The sequence below is a fragment of the Myotis myotis genome, unplaced genomic scaffold (assembly GCF_014108235.1).
Source record: "Myotis myotis isolate mMyoMyo1 unplaced genomic scaffold, mMyoMyo1.p scaffold_m19_p_3, whole genome shotgun sequence".
Taxonomy (NCBI): domain Eukaryota; kingdom Metazoa; phylum Chordata; class Mammalia; order Chiroptera; family Vespertilionidae; genus Myotis; species Myotis myotis.
The window spans coordinates 162,674,516-162,696,661 of NW_023416335.1; the positions used below are offsets into that span (position 1 = coordinate 162,674,516).

Consider the following 22,146-nt stretch of genomic DNA (forward strand, 5'->3'; position numbering starts at 1 on the left):
TGATGAATCTGATCCAAAGGAATGGCTAGTTCTCTAGCAAATTATTTCACCTATTATGATATTGATTCGGGGTCTGAATTGTATAGTTTTCAGGAAGATACTTTTTATTCTTAGAAGCATTTTTTCTTCTTGGAAGCAAGCTCTAAAAACTCTATAGAAGGGGTAGAGAATCAAAACCATCTGCTTAATGTCCCTCAGCCTCACCAATCCTCCCGGCCATGGACACCCACCTTCTCTCCCAAGGGTGATACCGTGTGCCAGGGCCTCTGGGCCTTCCTCCCCTTGGCCGGCTCCTTTACCCCGGCCTCGTCTCCGGTGCTTCTGGCCATGAGTTCGATGATGCCGATGGCTCTGCCGGCCCAGTGGCATCCGAACCCCCACGTACAGAGTCCTATGACCTAAAAAGAAGCAGAAGGTCTGTAGAGAAAACCCCTTTAGAAAAAGAGTCTAGCATATTTAAGGGGGGGGGGGTGTAGATTATAATTCTTTGGGCTGGTCACAATCCTGTAATGATAAACTTCAAAGACTTCCAGAGCTAAGGATATAGAGATCTTAGAATTCAAAGGTCACTTGCATGTGGCTGCAAACCTCCAGGAGTGTTGTTAAGATCAAAAGAAACAATGTGCATGAACATTAAAGGTCAATACAAATGCTAGTTGTTGTTACAACAACAATCCAATCAATTATTTTAAAAAAGGCAATACAACCACTCTATGACAACTGCAACAAGTCTTAGCAGGGAGGCAGCTTAGAAAAGTGCTCAGTTCAACCTGCCTGGGTCCAAAACTTCACCTCATCATTCACAAGCCTTGTGACCTTGAACAAGTTATCTAATCTCTCTGTGACTGCCTTTAAAAGGAGTACTGAAAGTTTATTATTTAAACTCAGAGGGGTTTTGTGAACAGTAAATAACATATATGTAAAATGCTTAAAATGATACCTGGAATAAATTTTAGCAGCTAATACATTCTAGGATCAGTTTCCTTTTTTTTTTTTTTTTTTCCTGCACTGTAGAATAGCATGAGAGACTAGTTACAAACCAGAGGGAGGCTAAGATTATAGGGAGAGATATGAAATAATTACACAAAAAGAGGAGAACATGAAAAAATGATTCGAAAGCATTCCTCGCTAGTTCTTCCTTTCCTTACTCCCTCATTCCTTCTATAAACCTCATTTTGTTCTGTTAATGACTTCCAGGTCTCTGTCACCTCTACCTGGCTTCATTAGCCTTCCTGCCGAGCCTGGAGTCCAGAATCAGAAGCTGCCAGGACGCTCCCACCCCTGACACACAGAGCCTTAGTCTTCCCTCATTTCTGCCCAGTTACTGCAGCTCAGCACTCTAGATCTCAGACTGACTCCCAACATCTTCCCTCACAAAAGCTGTTCCAGTCTTTAGTCACTGTCTTCAATTCCACAGCCTTCTCCACATTTCCTCCCTCTGAGCAGGTGACCTCCCTTCATGTTTTAATGGGAAAATTCAGGCCTCTCTTGTAAGCTCCTCCGCCTCAGCCTGGCTCACTTTCCTCCCCCAGCTTCCCCGCTTTGCCAGGCTAAGGAGCATAGCCTCCCACCCCTCTGGAGTTCTGCTCCATCAGCGATCCTCCGACTCTCCTTTCCATCCATCCCCTCCATGAGTTTCTCCTGTTCAAGTTTCTTTTATCTTAAAAAGAAACTTCCCCAATGCAGTGCCACTCTCCCCCATTTCTGCCTTGTCCTCAGCCCTTCTCCATCAAACCACTTTTAAGAACCATCTACCAACCTAGCTCCCTTTCCTCATCATCTCCTTGTCCCACAGTCACTGCACGTGACCACTCTCCACTGACACTGCCCTCTCAGGGACACCAAGACCACCTCATCTCTATCACCAACTCTCTATCATCTTACGTCTCTCTCAGTTCAGTGAAGACTTTCTTGAGAGCCCACCATGTTCCATGCAGTCTCCCAATCCCGTGACCACTTCCTCCCCTTGGTGCTCTGGGCTCCCTGAGCTCCTGTCCCACTGCCCTCTCCGACTCGCTTGCACGTCTCTGGCTGTGCTTCTTCGTTGCTTCCACAATCCCACAACCAAAGGAAGGCTCCCCGGTTTTCCCTCCTTGACCCTTTTTTCTCTTCTTTTAGTAATTTTTACTCCCCTCGTTTCAAAATTCACTTCTACAAATGACCCCCAAATAGTTATCTAAATGATTCAAAGCAAACCACCGTGCTTCATCCCAAATTAGGCTCACACTCATTTCTTCATGCTTCTGTCCACGGCATCGCCATTCTCTCAACGTTCCAGGCTTGAAACATCAGAATTACCTTAGATTTCCACCTCTACCTCTTGCCCCTCAGGGTTACATCATATAGATTAGGGCTGTCAAGCCTTTCTCTCCTCTCACTTGGACAACAGCAGGGGCCTTCTTCCTTTCTCCCACACCAATTAAATCCCACAAACCAATCCTCCTGAAGTGCTGCTCTGGAACTGCTCACTCCTTCATGCTCCGGCATGCTCGGGGTCCCAGCCTCCTTTCTAGTCTTTTCCTCCTCTGGGACAAATTATACATTCAATTGGAAAATAAAGGGAAAGACCTCTAAGAGAAGTGAGTGATCATCAGCTCAAGAGAGATAAAAGTTAAAATCCTATACATGCTCACATCAAATAAATGTTCAGGGGGAGGGTATCTAGAGATGCTCACAATCTGCATCTTGGCAACTGAGTGGCTTGGTTTTGACTCTGTCTCCTCTTCATGACGTGGCTGCTACACCCATCATCATCTCACACTCTTCCACCTAAACCAACCGCTATTCCATAAATGTGCCAATGCTTTCTGGACACTGATGTGGCTAGCTCCTTCAAGATTCATTGCAATGACCTTCCCTCTTGGTGTTATTTCTGATCTCCCTGATCAGATATGACTCCTCCTTCCTCTAAATCCCCAGAGTCCCTGGCTAGCATTCTCTTGTGTACTCATTTTATGCCTTGCATTAAAGTTAAGCCTCTATCAGTGTTATCTCCCACTATTCAATTACAAGCTCCTCAAGGTCCCAGGTCAGAACTTCTTCTTCTTAGAGTCCCTCACATAACAAAATACACAGTGTCTTATATATGGTCATCCCTCCACATATCCAGAAAACAGAATATATCCTAAGTGCCTCCACTAGGAGCATAAACCCCTAGAATCTCCTCAGGAGAACATAATATGACCTAAGAAGGCCTCTAATTTGAAGCGGAACACAAAAGGAATGAGTAACTAAAGTGAACATATTTGTGGTGATGAAATACTCGCCAGGGCACGAGAGGATTGAGAAAATCCTAGCCAACCTGGTAACTAAAAGCTTACTTGAGGAAGACTTCCTAGATAATGGGACTTTATGGGAAGAGTTACCAATTCCTCATTTTCTTCTCTCCCCAGCAATGGCATTTCCTAAAATTGTGCTCAACTTCTTCTTTAGGAATTCCTTAATAGTGCTCTCCACTTCCAAGTGGTGTAAAAGTGCCTGGGGTGCTGCTCTAACACCCCTTACTTTATTTCTCCCTCCTTTTCTTTGTCCTCCCCTGTCTCTCAATTTCCAAAGTGATAAAGCAAAATAAAAAAGTAACAGTGATGATTAGATGAGATGATCAAAGATTTGTTAGAGTGTTGAGAGGCAGGCAGGATAATAAAATATTTAGTGTCTGGAAGAATCGCACCTATTACACACTAACTGTCTCAGGACAGTCCTGTTGACTTGGGCCCACCTCAGGACATTTTTGACAGGCAGATTTCAACACATAATGTTGTTATCTTGAAACTTCAATGAAACAGAAATACAGAGCACGAAGAGGTCATTTGCTAAGATGTGGGATTCTGGACCTCTGATATAATCAGTGAAAACTATAAACCATGAAAACAACTAAATTAACTACCACTTTAATAAAATACCATCTGTTAATAATGTTTGACTATAGTATTTAATTAGGTCCCTGTAGTACACCACTCAGGTCAACCCAGGCTGGCGTTACCTAATTGTACCAGGTCCTATCCCAAGGGCTGGGGATACAGCAGTGAACAGCACAAAATCCCTGTCTTCAAAACACAATTCTAGTGGGGGAAGACAGACATCATAAAAACATTATTTCAAATATTGACAATTTTTATGAATAAAATACAATAAAGTGCTAGAATATCTATGGTAGGGGATAGGATGGAGAAGGGAGACTTTAGCTAAGATGATTAGAAGAGACATCCAGTGATGAGAAGGAGAGGTCATGAGAAGACCCTGGAGAAGAGCATTCCAGGAAGAGGGAAGATCAAGTACACAGGCTCTCCAATGGCAATGTGTGCGTCTAGTTCCAAGGGAAAAGGACAGCCAGTGGGACCAGAACAAGGTGAAAGAGGAAAGGAGAGGAGGGGGGAAAGTTAGAGACAGACAGGCACAGACATGAAGAACCTGTGGGCCATGAAAAGCATGTTTAGATCCTAGAGAATCACTTCAACCACCCCCTAAAATAGTGACCTAAGTGTTGTAAAACCAGGTGTGTGCAGGTGAAGAACAGTCTGAGGGTAACTTTCAGTCCTTCAACAGAGCCACCCCAACCATATGCTTCCTCTTCTGAGCAAATCCCCCAGGTTACCGGCCAGGTTAGGACCTCTACTTCTTAAGCACACTCCAAATATTTCTGCTGGGCTCGTGCTGGTATAATGCTAATATTATTTAATTTTAACTACATTCTAAAGAGAAAGTGAGAACACAATAATTAGGTATTAGAATCGATGTTATTAGACTCATTTTCTTGGTTAATTTATTCACTGACACTATTAAAGTAAAACAAGGAAGTTGGACCAAATGACTTATCAGGTCTTGTCCAAATGATGGCTAGTCCAGGTTCTAATGTTAAGACCTAGGAAAGGCTCGGGCTAAGGCTTTCTTTGGAGAATTCACAATGGTTCCATTGTTCTCACTATCTTTACTTATTGCTGCAAAAAAAGATTATAAAAGGACCTCAGTAAATGTTGTTGAGTAAATAATGTATGGTTTTGCTTGATATTTAAATTCCTTCTAGGCAAGTCTGTAGCATAACAGGCAAGACATCCTACAGATGCCTTTGAGGACTCTGTAGGAATTAAGGTAAAGCTTAAATCTTTAAGAAGACTCCTCCTTCTCTAAGAAGTTCTTTTAGTCTAACCAGCTCTCACAAACATTAGCCAACCACAGTGCCTGCCTTCTTTTTTATATATATTTTTTTTATTGATTAAGATATTACATATGTGTCCTCATCCCCATATTATCCCCTCCCCCCCCCATACGCTCACCCCCCTGTTATCCGTGTTCATTGGTTAGGCCTATATGCTTGCATATAAGTCCTCTGGTTGATCTCGCCGCCTTACCCCCACCCTCCCCTACCTTCCCTCCAAAAAAAAAAAAGGAGGCAGGCACTGTGGTTGGCTAATGTTTGTGAGAGCTGGTTAGACTAAAAGAACTTCTTAGAGAAGGAGGAGTCTTCTTAAAACACCAGCGAGACAAGCGTTAATGAAAACAAGTCCCAGCAGAGGTCAGAACTAAGTCAGTCCAAGTATCTATCAGAAAATTAGGCATCAGCTTCTACGCTGGAACTCTGAAACAGAAACTTGGATTTTCTGAATGAAATCAGCAGAAAAGAAGACTAACAAATGGACACTAGGAAATGAATACAGCACTAGTAAAATCCAGTCCTAACTGGATTTTGGCATTGTGATGACTTCACTAAACTAATCCTGTGGTCACTTTGCTGGCCATTCAACCCTCTCCTACCCTCACAATCTTCATCCCTTCCATCTACCAATCAACTCACCAAAATTCTACCTTCTTCCCATCCAATTCTCCATTCTTTCCTCCAGTATTTACTACTCTTCAGAGGCTATCTGTATGCAAATACAAGTATTAATTTAGTAAAAACTTATAGGAAAGATGTAACAGTGTATATATTTTTAAAATAAATATGTATACACTCCCAGCTGGCATAGCTCAGTGGCTGAGTTTTGACATATGAACCAGGAGGTCATGGTTCGATTCCCAGTGAGAGCACATGCCCAGGTTGCAGTCTCAATCCCCAGTGTAGGGTGTGCAGGAGGCAGTCGATCAATGATTCTCTCTCATCATTGATGTTTCTATCTCTCTCCCTCTCCCTTCCTCTCTGAAATCAATTTTTAAAAGATAAGTATGTATACAAATGCAGAGAACAATCCTTAGTAAACTGGGACTGAATCTTGTGGAGCAAGACAGAAACCACAGGTGAGACCCACCCTCGAGATGGAGGCTGTATTAACATTCCATACATGCTGTTTACCAAGAGTGCAGACAGAAGTCATTAGCACATACAAAAGGTGTTCCACTCCTCTGGGCTACAGGTTGACTCAAAGTCAATAACCACAGGGGGGAATCTAACATGTGGAGCAGATGCAAGTCTTTTCTTTTTCTTTTAACTTATAAATATGAGCAAATGGCTCTTACACATTTGTTAAAAACTTATTAGAAGGCACTAAACTTACTCTAGGATTCATAAATCTAGTTGTTAACCAGGAATAATGATCTGCCAGAAAAAATGGAAAAATCCATTCTTCTAACTAAAGCAACTGCTCGTGTTCCTTTGAGACTGGGAGAGTCCACTGAAGCACATCATGGACTATTATTGTTCTTTGAGTTTATCTTTGGAAATCTATTCTGTTTGCTTTTGACTCTTCAAAAACAATGTCATGGTTTAATGCACTATCTCCTACTGATGAAATTAATGTACGCAAAAGGCCTACATTTACAAAAGTCTCTCACAATGTCCAGAGACTAAATCTCAAAGTAATTCTGAAAATGAGTGATGAAATGGTTTATGTCACGTGGGGTAGACATATGGAATAAAGGGGAAGGAAGACCAGGGATTTATCTGCAGCCACAAAACTTTGTATCATGGCATACATATCAAACCAAATATAATTTTATCCTACACCTTCAAAAGACGATGTCACTCTGAGTGCAGCCTCACTGAGTCCCAGAGCTGACCTCAGAGTGAGTCGGGGTAGAGCCCACAGCATGGCCAGCCCCACAGCAAATTCCTCTCCTCTCCAGAGCTGCTCTAGAACCACATCAGGCCTGAAAAGTAGGCAGCATTTGTCCTCCATTTGTCTAAAGTGCTTTTTAAAAATAGTGCTAAAATAAATAAGATTCTAGTTTTCAAAAAGGTCTATGTATAAACAACCATTTCCCAACACATTACTCTCTAGTAATGACATCATAGATTACTATGTTTTATGGCAAAATGGAGAATGCATAAAGAATAGATGATGACATCATAAGAATCTGATCCTACTGCCAATTACTCAGCTGACCTCTGTGGGTGGAACACAGTCCTCAGGATTCAAGAGAGTTTGCACAAGTTTATTATTCTACTCACAAGGAGACAAAGAGTGTTTATAAAGTTATCTCCTTGCTGAGGACAAAGGTGATGTGGGCCCAAACAACTAAACTGAGAACAACATTGCCCCACAGGGCAATAAGAGGGTAGAGAAGCAAGAGAATTATCTGGGCAGAAGGAGGGCTAATACATAAACATGTTTATATAATGCAACAAAATGTTGAGGTTGGGTAGTTAATGCTGGATACTGTCCTCCCTTGCAGATGGTGTGGTAGAGTGGAAAAGCCGACTTTCATCCCATATCACCTGCCATCAGGCTAATCAATGATTTTCAACCGGTGTCACATCAGTGTGCTGCAAGAAATTTTTAAAACTTACAATATCTGACTATTTAGGCAGGGACACTGACCTCTTTTCCCTTAGATTGTCAAATTAAAAAGTGACAACGGCCCTGGCCAGGTGGCTCAGTTGGTTGGAGCATCAGCCCATACACCAGGTATGCAGGTTCAATCCCCAGCTGAGGCGCATACGGGAGGCAACCAAAAGATGTTGATCTATCTCTCTCTCTCTCCCCTCCCCGCTTCTTTCCTCTAAAATCAATAAAGAACATATCCTTGGGTGAGGATAAAAACAAAATGAGGACAACACAATAGCTGTCTGGTGTGAATGAATCAAAATTATACTTTTGTGTGTGTGTGTGTCAGATTGGCAAAACAATATATTCATTTTTTGGTGTGCCACAGAATTTTAGTAATTAGTTTGTGTGCCATGAGGTGAAAGGGTTGAAGATCATTGGACTAGATGACCTGAAGTAGGTATATAACCTACCTGGCCTTGTATTGAGAAGATAAAAAAGACAACTTGTTCAAAGACCCCAGTCAAATGTCTAATCCACAAGGGTCATTTAACGAATGTTAGCCTCCCACCCCCACACCCTTTTCTTCTCCCACTTCTCCCAATTGCTGAAACCCACACTGGCTCTTCCATCTGGTTAAAATAGTTTGGAAAACTTGACCTTGATCTAGCCAAACCCACTGACCTCCACAGAGCCACCCACATAAGTTCTCATGGTAATAGATCCAGAGACTGAGTCAGCCTCTCTAGAGCTTTCACTCTCCTCATCCTAAGGACAAGTTTTCTTGAGGGATTGTACAACTTTTATGATGAAAAAAAGAGGAAAAAAAACAACACGTCACGAGAACAAGCAGTACAGAGAGGATTTTTCACATGCTGTCCCAGTCATTAGAAAGTTGCTGTATCGTAGCCTTCAACATTGAGAGGGTGCTGCAGAGAGTTCACAAAGGCTTTTGAGCCAAATGTGGGTTCTCATTAAAGTTCTACTAAACAGGAGCCTTTCTCTAATAAAACCAAGCATCACCACAAATCAGGAAACTAAGCCTCAGGGGGAAAAGGAAAACAGGACACCACACGTGGTCATGTGGGGAGCTGGGGCTGGGGCAGGGAGGAAGGAAGAAGAGCCTTAATAGGGTACACTAGAAATAGCAGGTCATTAACAATGCCCTTCCTGTCCATTTCAGTTGGATTTTTATGTAACTCTGTGCTGTGACTCCTAAAGAACATGTTATAGGTACATATGTGTTTTCCCTTGTCTTGTTTAGATGAAAACACCAGGCAGATATGGGTTTAGTTAGAAGGAAAGAGCAAACATTATAAATGGGGTACAAACAGGATTTTATAGCCAAACTGAGTTTTTAAAATTATTTGTAATTTTTCTTTTAAAAGTTTGCATGTATTTATATTTCTAAGCAGTTGTCAAGAATCAATAAACTGATCTGAGTACTTCACATTCTCGTGGAATAGGTCATTTAATAATGTTTATATTGGACTTCACAGGGCTCAAAGCGCTGTCTCACATGCTGTCTATTGGGTATTACTATCCTACTTTTATTTAACAGACAAGGAAGTTGAGGCTAAGGGAAATTAAGTGATCTCCCCCAAGGTCTGACAGCTAGTGAAAGTTAGGACTCCAACCCCAGCCTCCTGATAACAGAGCTGTCCCTCCCACAGGCTGCCTCTCACTGTTTCCCCCATTACATGGAACAGCGGTTCTTACCTTCCAACTCTTCTTTCTCATAGTGAATGTTGAGAATTGTGCTGGTCCCACCCTGATCCACCACAGCTTCTTCATCTGGTCTCTGTGAAAACATAAATATGTAGTCATAGTAATACCCACACATTCATTCAAACATTCAGTTAAGTACCATGTGTAGGACGCTTTATGCAACACTTGGAAGAGAAGCACAATGGTTTATATATTTTTTAAATTTGAACCTCACAATAACTTTGAGATACAAATATGGTAGCCATTCTCTTTCTTATTTTATAAAATGAACAGCCTGAGACTCAGAGAACATACAATAATTATTGCGCAAGGTTACAAATGGGGTAAAAGGCAGAAGTAGGACTGAGCCCAAGTCTTATGACTGCAGATCTCACGCCTTTTCATCTCTGCACCCCATCTATACATCTGTATAATGGCATTCTGTAAGTGGTGTCAACCACATTGTGTCATTTGGTGTAAACTGGTCGGTCTCCTTGACCTCTGCAGCATCTAAGCCTGTTTAATACTCTGTCCTTTAAATTTTCCATCCTGCTCCCTGCCCAAATCTTCCCTGTCTCATCCTAAGGCTCATCTTCTTCCTCTAAATATAATTCCCAAGGGAGCGCGGTCTACCTTTCGTTTCCCTCACTTGAGTATTACAATTTCACCCTGAGATGGTGTGGCCCAGTATTTGACAAACCAATGGGATGCCACACCTCAAGACTCAGGTGTCTAAAACCAAATTAATCTTCCTTCCAAAACTAGCAGCCTGTTCTCATTTACTTACTCCTTCCTATGGCACCATCATTTCTTAATCCACATTTGAAATTTCAAACATATTTAGTCATCTATTTCATATATATTGAGTATCACTTATATGCCTTCAGAGAAACAGTTCTCTTTTCTTATCAAGACCTCCTTTGCAATTTCCCTTGAATTCACTCTCATCTCACATCCACTCTATCCCATACTTTCCAACACTTTCAGTCATACTGGACATTTTTTTATCAGTTCTGGAACCATATTTCCTTTCTTCCCTGAGTGCTGCTCCTTCTAGAGCAATCACCCTCTGCCTACTATCCCCACCTCCACCACCAGCAACTAATACTTATTCATCATCCTATGGATCTCAATCTAAATGCACTTCCTTGGAAGCTTTTCCTGATTACCCCTCTTATAAACTAAGCTAGGTCCTCCCATTTTTATGTCTTCACTAGAGTCTGGTGCACGAAATTCATGCACTGGGGGTTGGAGGGTCCCTCAGCCCAGCCTGTGCCCTCTCGCAGTCCGGGATGCCTCAGGGGATGTCCACCTGCCAGCTTAGGCCCACTCCCACACATCCTCTTGCAGTTCAGGACCCCCTGCTCCTTACCCCTCGCCTGCTCACTGCTCCTTACCCCTCAGATCACTGCTCTTTAGCGCTGCTGTGGAGACAGGAGAGGCTCCCACCACCGTTACTGCGCTCACCAGCTGCTCTGACAGAGCGGCATTCCCCCTGTGGGAGTGAACTGATCACCAGGGGGCAGCTCCTGCTTTGAGCATCTGCACCCTGGTGGTCAGTGTGCATCATAGCGACTGGTCATTCTGGTCATTCCGCTGTAACAGTCACTTAGGCTTTTATTATATAGACTAGAGGCCCAGTGCATGGTTCGTGCACTGGTGGGGTCCCTCAGCCTGTTCTACAGGGATAGGGCTGAACCGGCTCTCCAACAACCCCCAAGGGGTCCCAAATTGTGAGAGGGTGGTTCTCGGGTGATGCACCCCAGAATCAGGCTCCCTCCTCTCCCAATATTATGTCACTTTCTCTCTGTATCTGTCTCGCTTCTTTCATCTCACTTTACCCTAAGTTTGATGACTTATGGGCATTTAGCTGCAAAATGCAATTATTTAGCAAACAGGACTTACTTAACCTGGAATCCAGTCTGCCTAGGGCAGGACCCTGCTCAATGTCAGGCTCCTGCCCAGGCCCTCTGCCCAGGCAGAGTCCTGTGGTGGCAGGATCCTCCTTCTTCCCACCTGAGCTACTCCTTCGCCTTCTTCCCTCCCCGGAGGTTGCCCGCTGGCGCTACTGTCCACCCAGAAGGAGGGAAGCCTCATCCAATTTCCCAGCTGAGAGTGGTAGTGGGAAAATTTGCTGCCTCCACTGGAAATTGATATTAAACAGATGGGCTGGCGCAGGGGCAGACGTCGGGGCCACAGCCTGTAGGTCTTGCACGTCTCATCATTTAGCTAATCAAGTCGAAAAGTTTCTGTAAGGGCCAAACCCACGACCTCTGCAATGGGCTAGAGGCCCGGTGGGGAACCAGACACAAAGTGGGGAGCCAATGGGCTAGAGGCCCGGTGCATGGGTTCATGCACGAGTTGGGTCCCTCAGTCTGGCCTGCGGTGATTGGACTGAAACAGGCTCTCTGGCATCGCCCAAGGGGTCCCAGATTGCGAGAGGTGGTTCTCAGGTGACACGCCCCTGAATCAGGCTCCCTCCTCTCTGGTTCTAGGTGCATTACCCAAGAACAGCAGCTGCCAAGTCACCACAGCTCAGCAGCTCCTGCAATGAGCATTTGCCCCCTGGTAGTCAGTGCATGTCATAGCTACCGGTCAGATGGTTGGTTGGATGGTTGCTTAGGCTTTTATATATATAGATCGCACACTGTACTTCTCCTTAGTAATGAAATGTCTCTGCTCCTTAAGGGAGAGACCATATCTGTCTTCCTTTCCACTGTTTCCCCAGCACTCTGAAGACTTTTCACATAGTGGGTGCTCAATACATCTTTGTTAAAAGAATGAATATAATGGTACCTACTTTATCAAGACCTTCACCATACCCTGAATTATTTCAAAAAATATCTGAACCGATTTCCTTACTAGTCTATTTCCTTTACCAAACCTGCAGCTCCAGTCAGGCTTACTGATCCTACAGGCACCGTGCACATTCCCACCTTCATGCCTTTGCTCATACTGTCCAGTCACCTAACACTCCCCTTCCCCAACTCTCCAGCACAGCAAATCCTCACCATCCTTTCAGATCCAGCTCAAATTTCCAGTTTACTGTTCCAATTTTATTATTTTGTAGTTATCATCTATGCCCCCAAATAAGACAAGCCTGAATATAAAAGAATCCATTTTTCTAAAAAGAAGATTCAAAAAAAGTTTTTGAGGCTAACTTGAATAAATAAACTTGTAGGAAAGTAGATGAAATACTCGAATGTCTACTTATAGTATTTTATTTAGTTAGTTTTATAGACATATTTATAAAAACATATATTACTACTACTATGGAATAAGCTCCAAGATATAATATCAAGTTTAAAAAGTAAGGTGGAAAACTGTATAACTGTTGTCTAAGAAAGGGTTTTGAACCATAAGTATCTGCTTATACTTAAAATATATAAAGGAAGAATAAGCCATAAAAGATGTTTTTAAATAGTTACCTATAGAAGGAGGGAGGGCATAGAGGATAGGAGACAAGGATAGAAACTAAAATTCTGTGAATATACCTTATTTTATATATATTTTACATAATTTTAAAACAAAATTAAGAATTTAAAAATCAATTCCCATAAATCAAAAACAAAATGAAAACAAATACCAAATTGGTGGCATAACTATTCTAAGAGAAATTATTCCAAATAACTTTAAACATAATAAATTGAACATCCTTAGTAGGATATACCCTAAAAACAAAAAGAATTGAAAAAGATCCTAAACTGCTTTTTAGTTACCATATTGTTGATTGTAGTGTTGGTGTTATCACTCTGAGACTGTTGTGTATTGTGAGATAAAACAAATAATTATATGAACTTTTTCTGTCACTCTCAATGTGTCTGAGAACTGGAATTCTCAGCTGGGGTGCAAGGAGATACAGTTGTAAAATAGAAGTTAAGTAAAAACCAGTGCAATCCTGAATTTGAATTGGAAGTATCAACAAATATATACGACATATTTTTATCTGTAAGTATTTTTTAATTGATAAATTTATATTTTCTGGCTCTGTCCACTCAAAAGCCCTAGAAAAAAAATGGTCAGCCACTAGCAATGAGTATCATTAGCATCTAGATTGTGGTCTCTTACAGTGCCATTTTCTACTAAAAGGCACTCAAAGACAACTAGGGTTGTGTCACATGGACTCAGTAGACAACTTAAAGAGGTCCCTTGCCAAAACTAGGACAATATGCCTGGCCGTGTGTCTCAGCGATTGAGCATCAATCTATGAACCAGGGGGTCACGGTTTGATTCCCAGTCAGGGCAAATGCCCAGGCAGAGAACTTGTGGGTTTGATCCCCAGGCAGCCAATCAATGATTTTCTCTCATCATTGATGTTTCTATCTCTCTCCCTCTCCCTCTCTGAAATCAGTAAAAATATATTTTTATAAAAGAGGACAAGTTGAATCAATAGGGCAATAACTGCAACAAACTGAATATATCAAATGCATATATTAAAACCCACAAGTTCACAATGTCACTTTAAAAATTAACTAATTGGCCCTAGCCAGTTTGGCTCAGTGGATAGATCATCAGCCTGCAGATTGAAGGGTCGCAAGTCTGATTCTGGTCAAGGTCACATACCTCAATTGCAGGCTCAATCCTTCGCCCTGGTCGGAGTGTGGTAAGCAACTATTCAATGAGTCTCTCTCACATTTATGTGTCTCTCCCCCTCCCTTCCACCCTCTCTAAAAATGAATGGAAAAATATCCTCGGGTGAAGATTAACAACAAAAAATTGACTAATTGGTTAACATTGGAAGATATGCTAATAAGTTAACTGGTTGCTTTGAAAGCTGGTAAATATTAATCCGTTTCCCTATATAAATTGTACCATAGAATAGATGAGAGAAGTTTCTTATTATTAAAAAAAAAAAATGGAAAAGGAGTATTAGAATTAGAACATTGCCATTTTGCCGTACAAATGGATTGCATTGATTTTCAACAGCCACTAACCTCACAGAAACAGCCAGACATTATATGCCTCCTAATGGGAGACCTTATCACCATCCATGAGGCAATCTAACCAAATAAATTGTCCCTGAATCTGATCAAGCCTCTAAATTCAAATACCAATTTACTGAAAATACAGTGAATCAGAGCTCTACAGAAAAACTACACCATGGGAATACAATCAGCAAAATCCAGACAGTGAAAAACCATATAGGACAAATCCTCCCCTAGCCTTTTTTTAAAAAATAAATAATTGCAAAAAGAGAATGAGAGAGACAGAGGGAGAGAAAGGCAAAACCAACAGGTTAAAAGAGACAATGAACCAACCACAATGTGTGGACTTTATTTGAATCTTGATTCAAACAAACCAACTGAAATAAATTTTTTAGTTATTTTTTAAATATCTTCTTAAAGTCATGACATTTGACCTAGCCGGTTTTGCTCAGTGGATAGAGCAGGGGTGGGCAAACTTTTTGACTCGAGGGCCACAATGGGTTCTTAAACTGGACCGGAGGGCCGGAACAAAAGCATGGATGGAGTGTTTGTGTGAACTAATATAAATTCAAAGTAAACATCATTACATAAAAGGGTACAGTCTTTTTTTTTTTTTTTTTTTTTAGTCTTATTCATTTCAAACGGGCCGGATCCGGCCCGAGGGCCGTAGTTTGCCCACGGCTGGGATAGAGCGTCAGCCTGTGGACTAAAGGGTCCCAGGTTTGATTCCAGTCAAGGGCACATGCCTGGGTTGCAGGCTTGATCCCCAGTAGGGGGCGAGTAGGAGGCAGCTGATCAATGATTCTCATCATTGATGTTTCTGTTTCTATCTCTCTCTCCCTCTTCCTCTCTGAAATCAATATATTAAAGTTATGACATTTGAGACAATTGGAAATTTGAATATTGACTAGATCTTTTATGATATTAAAAAAATTGTTGGTTTTCTCTTTAGGTGGTACTGTGCTTATTTTTTAAAGAATCCTTATCTTTTAGTGACACCTACTGAAATATTTATAGATAACACTGATTGCAGATATGCAAAATAATAAATTAACTTAGAAATATTACTTATTGTCACACTTTATAAACGTTATTCAAAATCTTCAAATACATCTTTAACATCAATGTCCTCCTCATCCCCATAGGTGCTTTTTTTGAGTCAATTTTCCAAGCATGTCTGTTTCACTTCCATCTAAATTGTAAAGACTCTCATATAAAGTCCTATTTGAGGAATAACTTATAGATAGAAAAAACTTGCCTTTGTTTTAGACTTATTTGTTCATCTAGCTTATGATTAAGATCATGAATTTCCTGATAGCAGGAGCCACATATTTTCGTCTTTATGTTCTCCCAGAGTCTAACACTGTAGTTTACCATTGTAAGTAGCTTTCATGCCTCTGAGTCCCAGGAGGGTAAGTACTTATGTTCACTCCTGTGTACCTAGCACCTAGTAAAATGTCCAGTATATGGTAAATATCCAATCAATTTTGATGAATAAATACTTATTAGTTTTCTGAACTCGTTATTTAAGTCACATAACGTATTTTCTCATAATAAATTTTCAGGTTTGTAATATCCAGAGGACAATGATCAATTAATTAGTATGCTTAGTACTGCCTACAGCCACATGCCACAGCATAGAACACAGCAGGAATCTGGATAAAAGGGGGAAGGGAGGGATGATTGATTTTTTTAACTCAAAGACTATGAAAGCAAAATATAAAGAGCAAGGTCAACTGTCTGAAAAATTCAAGCTGAAAATCGACTTGTTGTTTGTTTCCTTAATTTAGATTGGTTAATCACAGCCTAAATTTACTGAATAAACGTTCATCTACTTTCTTTGTCTTGCCAAAGAAAACAGTCACTGTCAAACACCATTAGCCAGGGCATTTAAAAGGTCAGGCTTGAATGTGGATCCTGATTCAAATAGGTCAGCTATTTTAAAAACTTATAAGGCACTCACAGAATTTTAAACAACTAGATGGATATTTGATTATATAAAGAATATGTTAATTTTAAATGTAACAATACTATTGTAATATAGTGGTTATGTCATCTTTAAAAATGGTCTTTAATCTTTAGTGATACACACTGAAGTGCTTACTGATGAAATAATATGATGTCTGGAATTTGGAGAATGGGTGGAAACATAGATGAATCAATGCTCCTTGTTGAAGCCAGGTCATTGGGTACGTGGTGATTCATTTTTACAAGTCTTTCTTACTTTGGTACATGCCTGAAATGTCCCATAGACTTCAAGTATATGTGAGGTTTGTTTAAAATCATAAAAATGAAAAGAAAGGTACGTCAAGTCTCATTGGTCTGTTCTTATTGCTGAGTCCTCACCAGTTGGCTATTATTTCCTCTGATACCATCATTATTTATGGCAGAGAAGATCTCTCAACCATGGATTTCTAGGGTTCCTATGAATGGGCTTCAGAGGATTATGTGTGCGTGTGCATTTTTCTTGGGAAAGGGCTCATAACTTTCACCAGATTCTCAGGGGAGTTTATGACTCAGAAAAAGATTAGAGTCATATGAGCCACATTATATAAGTTTAGGAGAAAAAAGAAAGGAGGGAGGGAGGAAAAGAAGAATGAACTAGAGAAAAGGCTCTGTTTCTAAGTCTCTTTTCTGTACTTCCTCCTGACTCACTGACAAGAACCACTGTGTATTTATTTGGATGCCTATCACAAGAACACGATAAGATAAAAAGAACTAAAGGAGTTAAATAAACATTGAAACTGCAAGGCACATGGTGAGGGAGAAAGCATGGTTATGAGCCTTGAAAAATGAATGAATTATAGCTGAGTAGCAAACCAGATTCTCACTTACAGTTAATGGACAAATTAAAAGGCAGGGGCAGGGCTGAGTCTTACATAATGGCTCCTGCTCCTAGAAGCAGCCACACAGGCTGCAGGGGAGGAAGAAGATGGCAGGCAGTGGGCCCACCTTGAGCCCTCTCCCTGACACACCTCTACTGTTCAGCTCCACATGTGTGGTTGTATACCTGCCAAACTCAGCCCCACCTCTTTTCTGGCAGTCAGTCTCAGATATTTTACCTCTAAAGACTGCTTTCATCTTTTTTCCCTAAGGTTCCAATGTTTTCAGAGATTGTAAAAAGCAGGCTCCTACCCCTCTACCTTCCCATCCTCCCCTGCCCTGGACAATAAAAAGTCAAGCATTTAAGTTCTAACATATTTAACCAATTCTTTTAAATCAACAAATATATAAGTGGCTTCCAGGGTTTCTAATCAGCAAACTGAGTTAATGCAATTAGTATTAGAAACAAATATTTATGAGCACTTACTAAATCATAGGTCTAGCATTGTGCTTTACATAGATTACCTCACTTAATCCTCACAACAGACCTAAATCAAGGCTAAGATCTCCCAAGAACTAAATGGGATAGGAAGAACTCAAGCTTCTCTGTATTCCTTATATTAACATTATACTCTATTACTGCTAAAAGCAAAGAACCTGGGTTGTTTTTGAGAGCTCATGTCCACAGCACAGCTCAAGATCCACATTATTACCTTCTTAAATCCTTAGTGCTCCTGAATCTTGTCCCTCAAACTGCCCCAAGACTTTTTCAATAGTTCTCCATCTTTTTATTCATTTCCATCTTCCTCTTCATCCAGAAAAGTCTGTGAATTCTGGCCCTTGAAGACTCTGTCACTGGCCCAGTCCGGTGTTGCCCAGTGGATAGAGCACTAGCCCGCGCACAGCAGGGGCCGTGGGTTCGATTTCCAGTCAAGGGCACAAGACAGGGTTGCAGGCTCGATCCCTAGTAGGAGACGTGCAGGAGGCAGCTGATCAATGTGTTTCTCTCATTGATGTTTCTCTCTCTTTCCCTACCCCTTCCTCTCTCTCTAAAAAATCATTAAAAACATATATAAAAATATATCTTAAAAAGAAAAAAAGACTCTGTCACTGAATATGACCCATAAATCCCCAACTCTTGAATGACCTCCATTTGACTTCCTCACTGAATGCAGCCACCCTATAGGAAAAAAAAAAAAGGGTCCACCAGAATTTGTCACAGCTGTTCCACACTTCTTCTGGGTAGCCATGAGCTCCTGAATACCCATGATTTTCTTATTCTGACTCTTCAGCAGCTTTCTAAAGGCATAAAATTTCAAAGTAGTTCTGGTTTCTCAGTGACTCTTTTATTGAACCCCACTTGGAGTCACTCACTCCTGTCCTGTATAGATTACTGGTTAATACATAATGGTAGGCAGAATAATGACCCCTGAAATAAGGTTGAAAATGGAAGTAAGATTGTTAATCAACTGAAGTTAAAAATAAAGAGATTATCCTGGACTCTCTGGTGGGCTCCATGTAATCACAAGGGTCCCTAAAAGTGGAAGAGGGAGGCAGAAGAGTAGAGTCAGAGAAAGATATGATGCCAAAGGCAGGGTCTGAGACACACTATATTGCTGGCTTTGAAGATGGAGGAAGGGAGCTATGAGCCAAGGAATGCAGGCAACCTGGAAAAGCTGAAGAGGTCAAGGAAACAGATTCTCTCCTAGAGCCTCCAGAAAGAACTCCAACTCCACCAACATCTGATTTTAGCCCATTGAGAGACCTTGTTGGATTTCTGAACTACGGAACTGTAAGAGTAGCAATTTGTGTTGTTTAAGCCACAAAATTTGTTATGGAAGCAATAGAAACTAACACATACACTAAGGCCGTGGTCAGCAAACTGTGGCTTGCGAGCCACATGCGGCTCTTTGGCCCCTTGAGTGTGGCTCTTCCTAAGCCTTAGGAGTACCCTAATTAAGTTAATAACAATGTACCTACCTATATAGTTTAAGTTTAAAAAATTTGGCTCTCAAAAGAAATTTCAATCATTGTACTGTTGATATTTGGCTCTGTTGACTAATGAGTTTGCCGACCACTGCATTAAGGCTTTCTAACTACCAAGTCCAGAGTAAATGTGTTACTACCTTACAAGAAACAAGGACCCTCTCCATTATCTAAGATTTGTTGCTGTTACCTAGCAGCAGATTTAGAATAAACACAGTTGCTTTGCTGTGTCCTGGTTACTACTGCTCAGGCTTGCCTGAGAGCCCTGTCTACCCTGCCAAGGCAAACCATGAGCGAAGACAATTATTTACAAATATTTGAGGCAGTAAATTTGTAGCCTGAATTGTTCCCCTGACAACCTCAATTCTCTGCTTGGCAGGACAGCCCACACCTCTCCTACTGAAGTTCCCCAATAGAACTGGTAAAGCCAGGTAAAGAGAATTCTCACAATTTCCCCAATTCCCATGAAGGGAAAGAACACCCAGCACTTCTTTCTGCTCAGAATGGAGTGCTGATCAGGAGAAATCTTAGGAATTTTGAAGATGTCCCCAATTCCAGTCCAAACTAGGCTTCCCTAAAGCTTTCTTATCTTCTTTCATTGCTACGCCCTTTAAGGGCTCACTGACTCCTAAAATTTCAATAGTAACCTCTAGAGATGTCATCAAAATCCAATAATGCAGACCTTCATTGACTCATCCTAAATGACAGCCTCTTAGCTGGCCCCCTCGTTCCAGTCTCTTCCCACTCTAATAATATCCTTTGGACACCTTGCCATACATACCTTACTAAACATTTATTAAATGCTCACTCTGAGCCAGGCACTGGTCTAGGAATCAAAGACAACAGCTACAGTAATGCAAAGTGATTAAGGAGACATCTTTGAAGAGGGGCAGCCACTTATTAGAAAAAATTGCTTAATCTTTTTGCATCTTGGTTTTCTCATATGAAAAATGGGGATAATAAGAGCATGTAGCTCTCAGGGTTATTGAGAGACTTAAATGAAATAATGCATGGAAAGCACTTAACACAGTGTCTTGCACATGGCAAGCACCAATAAAAGCTTACATAAAACAACCTCCTCAAAGGGAGCTGCCAGGTTAGCAGTAGAGATGAACAGGTATATTCCATAAGTAAGGGGTGGGAGAAAAAACAGACCTTGGTGGGTGTCTGAGCAGAGAAGACAGAGTGATGAATTTTGGTAGTGATATGAAGCTTGGGGGTTAAATGGGATATTTGGAGAGGATGGGAAAGATTTTCCAGCTGGTAACATCTGGGCAAAGACACAACAGCACAGAAGGGAGAGCGTTTGTGTCATCCAGCAATGACCGTCTGTTGCCCTGTGCTAATCCTGACAAGGGCACAAGCTCCTTAAGGAGAGGCACACCGGCTTTGACTAGGGGAGAATCATCCATTCTATAATATAGAATCACGGGCCTGTACTATACCTGGCACTGTGCTAGATGAAAATACTGTGTGCCTGGTCCCTGCCCTCATGAAATTCTATTTGAAAATAAACAAGAAATCAAAATAGGAACCCTTTGGATGAATTATATGTGCTTTAAGAAAACAAAAGAGTATCGTATGAAAGGGAGTGACTGTGGTTAAAGGTCAAGGAAAGACACTCTTGGGAGGGGACACTTGAGTCCTGAGAAGGCCGAGGTAGAAAAATGTCCTGGCAGAGGGAACAGCAAGAACGAAGATCCTGAAGCATGAAGGAGCGGGCCACATCGAAGGACAGAAAGCCAGTGCAGGGATGCATAGACAGAGAGGGGGAGAGAGGCCGTCAGAGAGGTCGGTCATGGCCTTGATCATGTTAAAGCTTGACAAGCAGTTTGGATTTTATTCTAAAATGAACTGGAAAGTCACTAAAAGGTTTCAAGATAGATATGACATAATCTGATTTGTGTTTTTAAAAGCTCCCTCTACTGCCAGGCTTGAAGTAGAATGGCTAGAGAGAAGGCAGAGGGAATCATGAGAAACTATGCAACAGTCCAAACCAGAGAAAACAACACAGACTTAGGATATTTAGATGTGATGTCTGGAATCTCTGTTTGGAGAAGTTATACAATCTCCTCAGTTTGCAAGGTCTATCTCCCTTCCACACGGCCTACTTGGGAGGATTAACTGGTAATTTTCAGTTGGCTGATTGTGTCTCCCACAAGTCAGACCGTTTACTTTCCTCCTTCCACACTCATTTCTTTTCCTCCCTATATTCGCATTCCCATTTGTCTATCACCTGACTCAGCCTTCATGAGGTCCTACTGTTCCTACTCTATTTTCTTCTCCTCATCCTACCACTCATGAAAGTTTCATGAACTAGATGTAAAGGAGGTAATTATTTTCTATCTTATCCCAGAAGCACTCAGGAATTATCTGTTTCACAGAACACTAACAGAAGGTTAGGGGTTATTATGACCTTGACAATATAACCTGTACACATTCTGCACATTAAGGACACTGTCTCCTCACATTCATTCCAGCCTGTTCTCCCACTGCAGCCAGAGAAATCTTTTTTTAAATGTTTTTTATTGATTTTTTTTAGAGAGAGAGGAAGGTTGAGGGATAGAGAAATAGAAGCATCAATGAGAGAGAAACTTCATCGATTGGCTGCCTCCTGCACACCCCCTACTGGGGACTGAGCCCACTACCCAGGCATGTGCCCTGACCAGGAACTGAACCAGTGTCCTCTTGGTTCCTGGGTCAACACTGAGCCATACCAGCCGGGCAAGAGAAATCTTTTTAATAGGAAAATCTAATCTCTCATTGGCTCCCTCTCCCTCTCCCTCTCCCTCCCCCTCTCCCTTCCCCTCCCCTTCCCCCTCCCCCTCCCTCTCTCTTCTTTTGCTCTCTAGAGTGTCTTCCCCTTGTTCCCCAGAGAAATGCCAACTTCCTCAGCATGGGCTACAAAGGCCCTGTATATTATGACACCAGAGTATATCTCACACCATTCCCCTCTTTTACTCTCTGTGGCTCTATCTAGCCACACAGGCCCTCTTTCAGGTCTTGTA

At 41.6% G+C, this 22,146-nt stretch overlaps 1 protein-coding gene across 11 annotated transcripts in view; it reads right to left on the reverse strand.

The window, feature by feature from the left end:
* SLC4A8 (solute carrier family 4 member 8) overlaps positions 1 to 22,146 on the reverse strand; it is a 121,878-nt gene that overhangs the window by 62,360 nt on the left and 37,372 nt on the right. For 4 of the 11 annotated variants that reach the window (XM_036299424.1, XM_036299415.1, XM_036299416.1 and 1 more), the window contains exons 2-3: positions 9,417 to 9,498; positions 231 to 398 (exon numbers count right to left, since the gene is read on the reverse strand). In XM_036299424.1, coding sequence (XP_036155317.1) covers positions 231 to 398; positions 9,417 to 9,498 — 250 coding nt within the window. Of the gene's footprint in view, positions 1 to 230; positions 418 to 3,982; positions 4,062 to 5,791; positions 5,862 to 9,416; positions 9,499 to 17,865; positions 18,096 to 22,146 lie in introns of those variants that run through there. The other 7 variants (XM_036299421.1, XM_036299423.1, XM_036299422.1 and 4 more) reach the window with 7 other exon arrangements.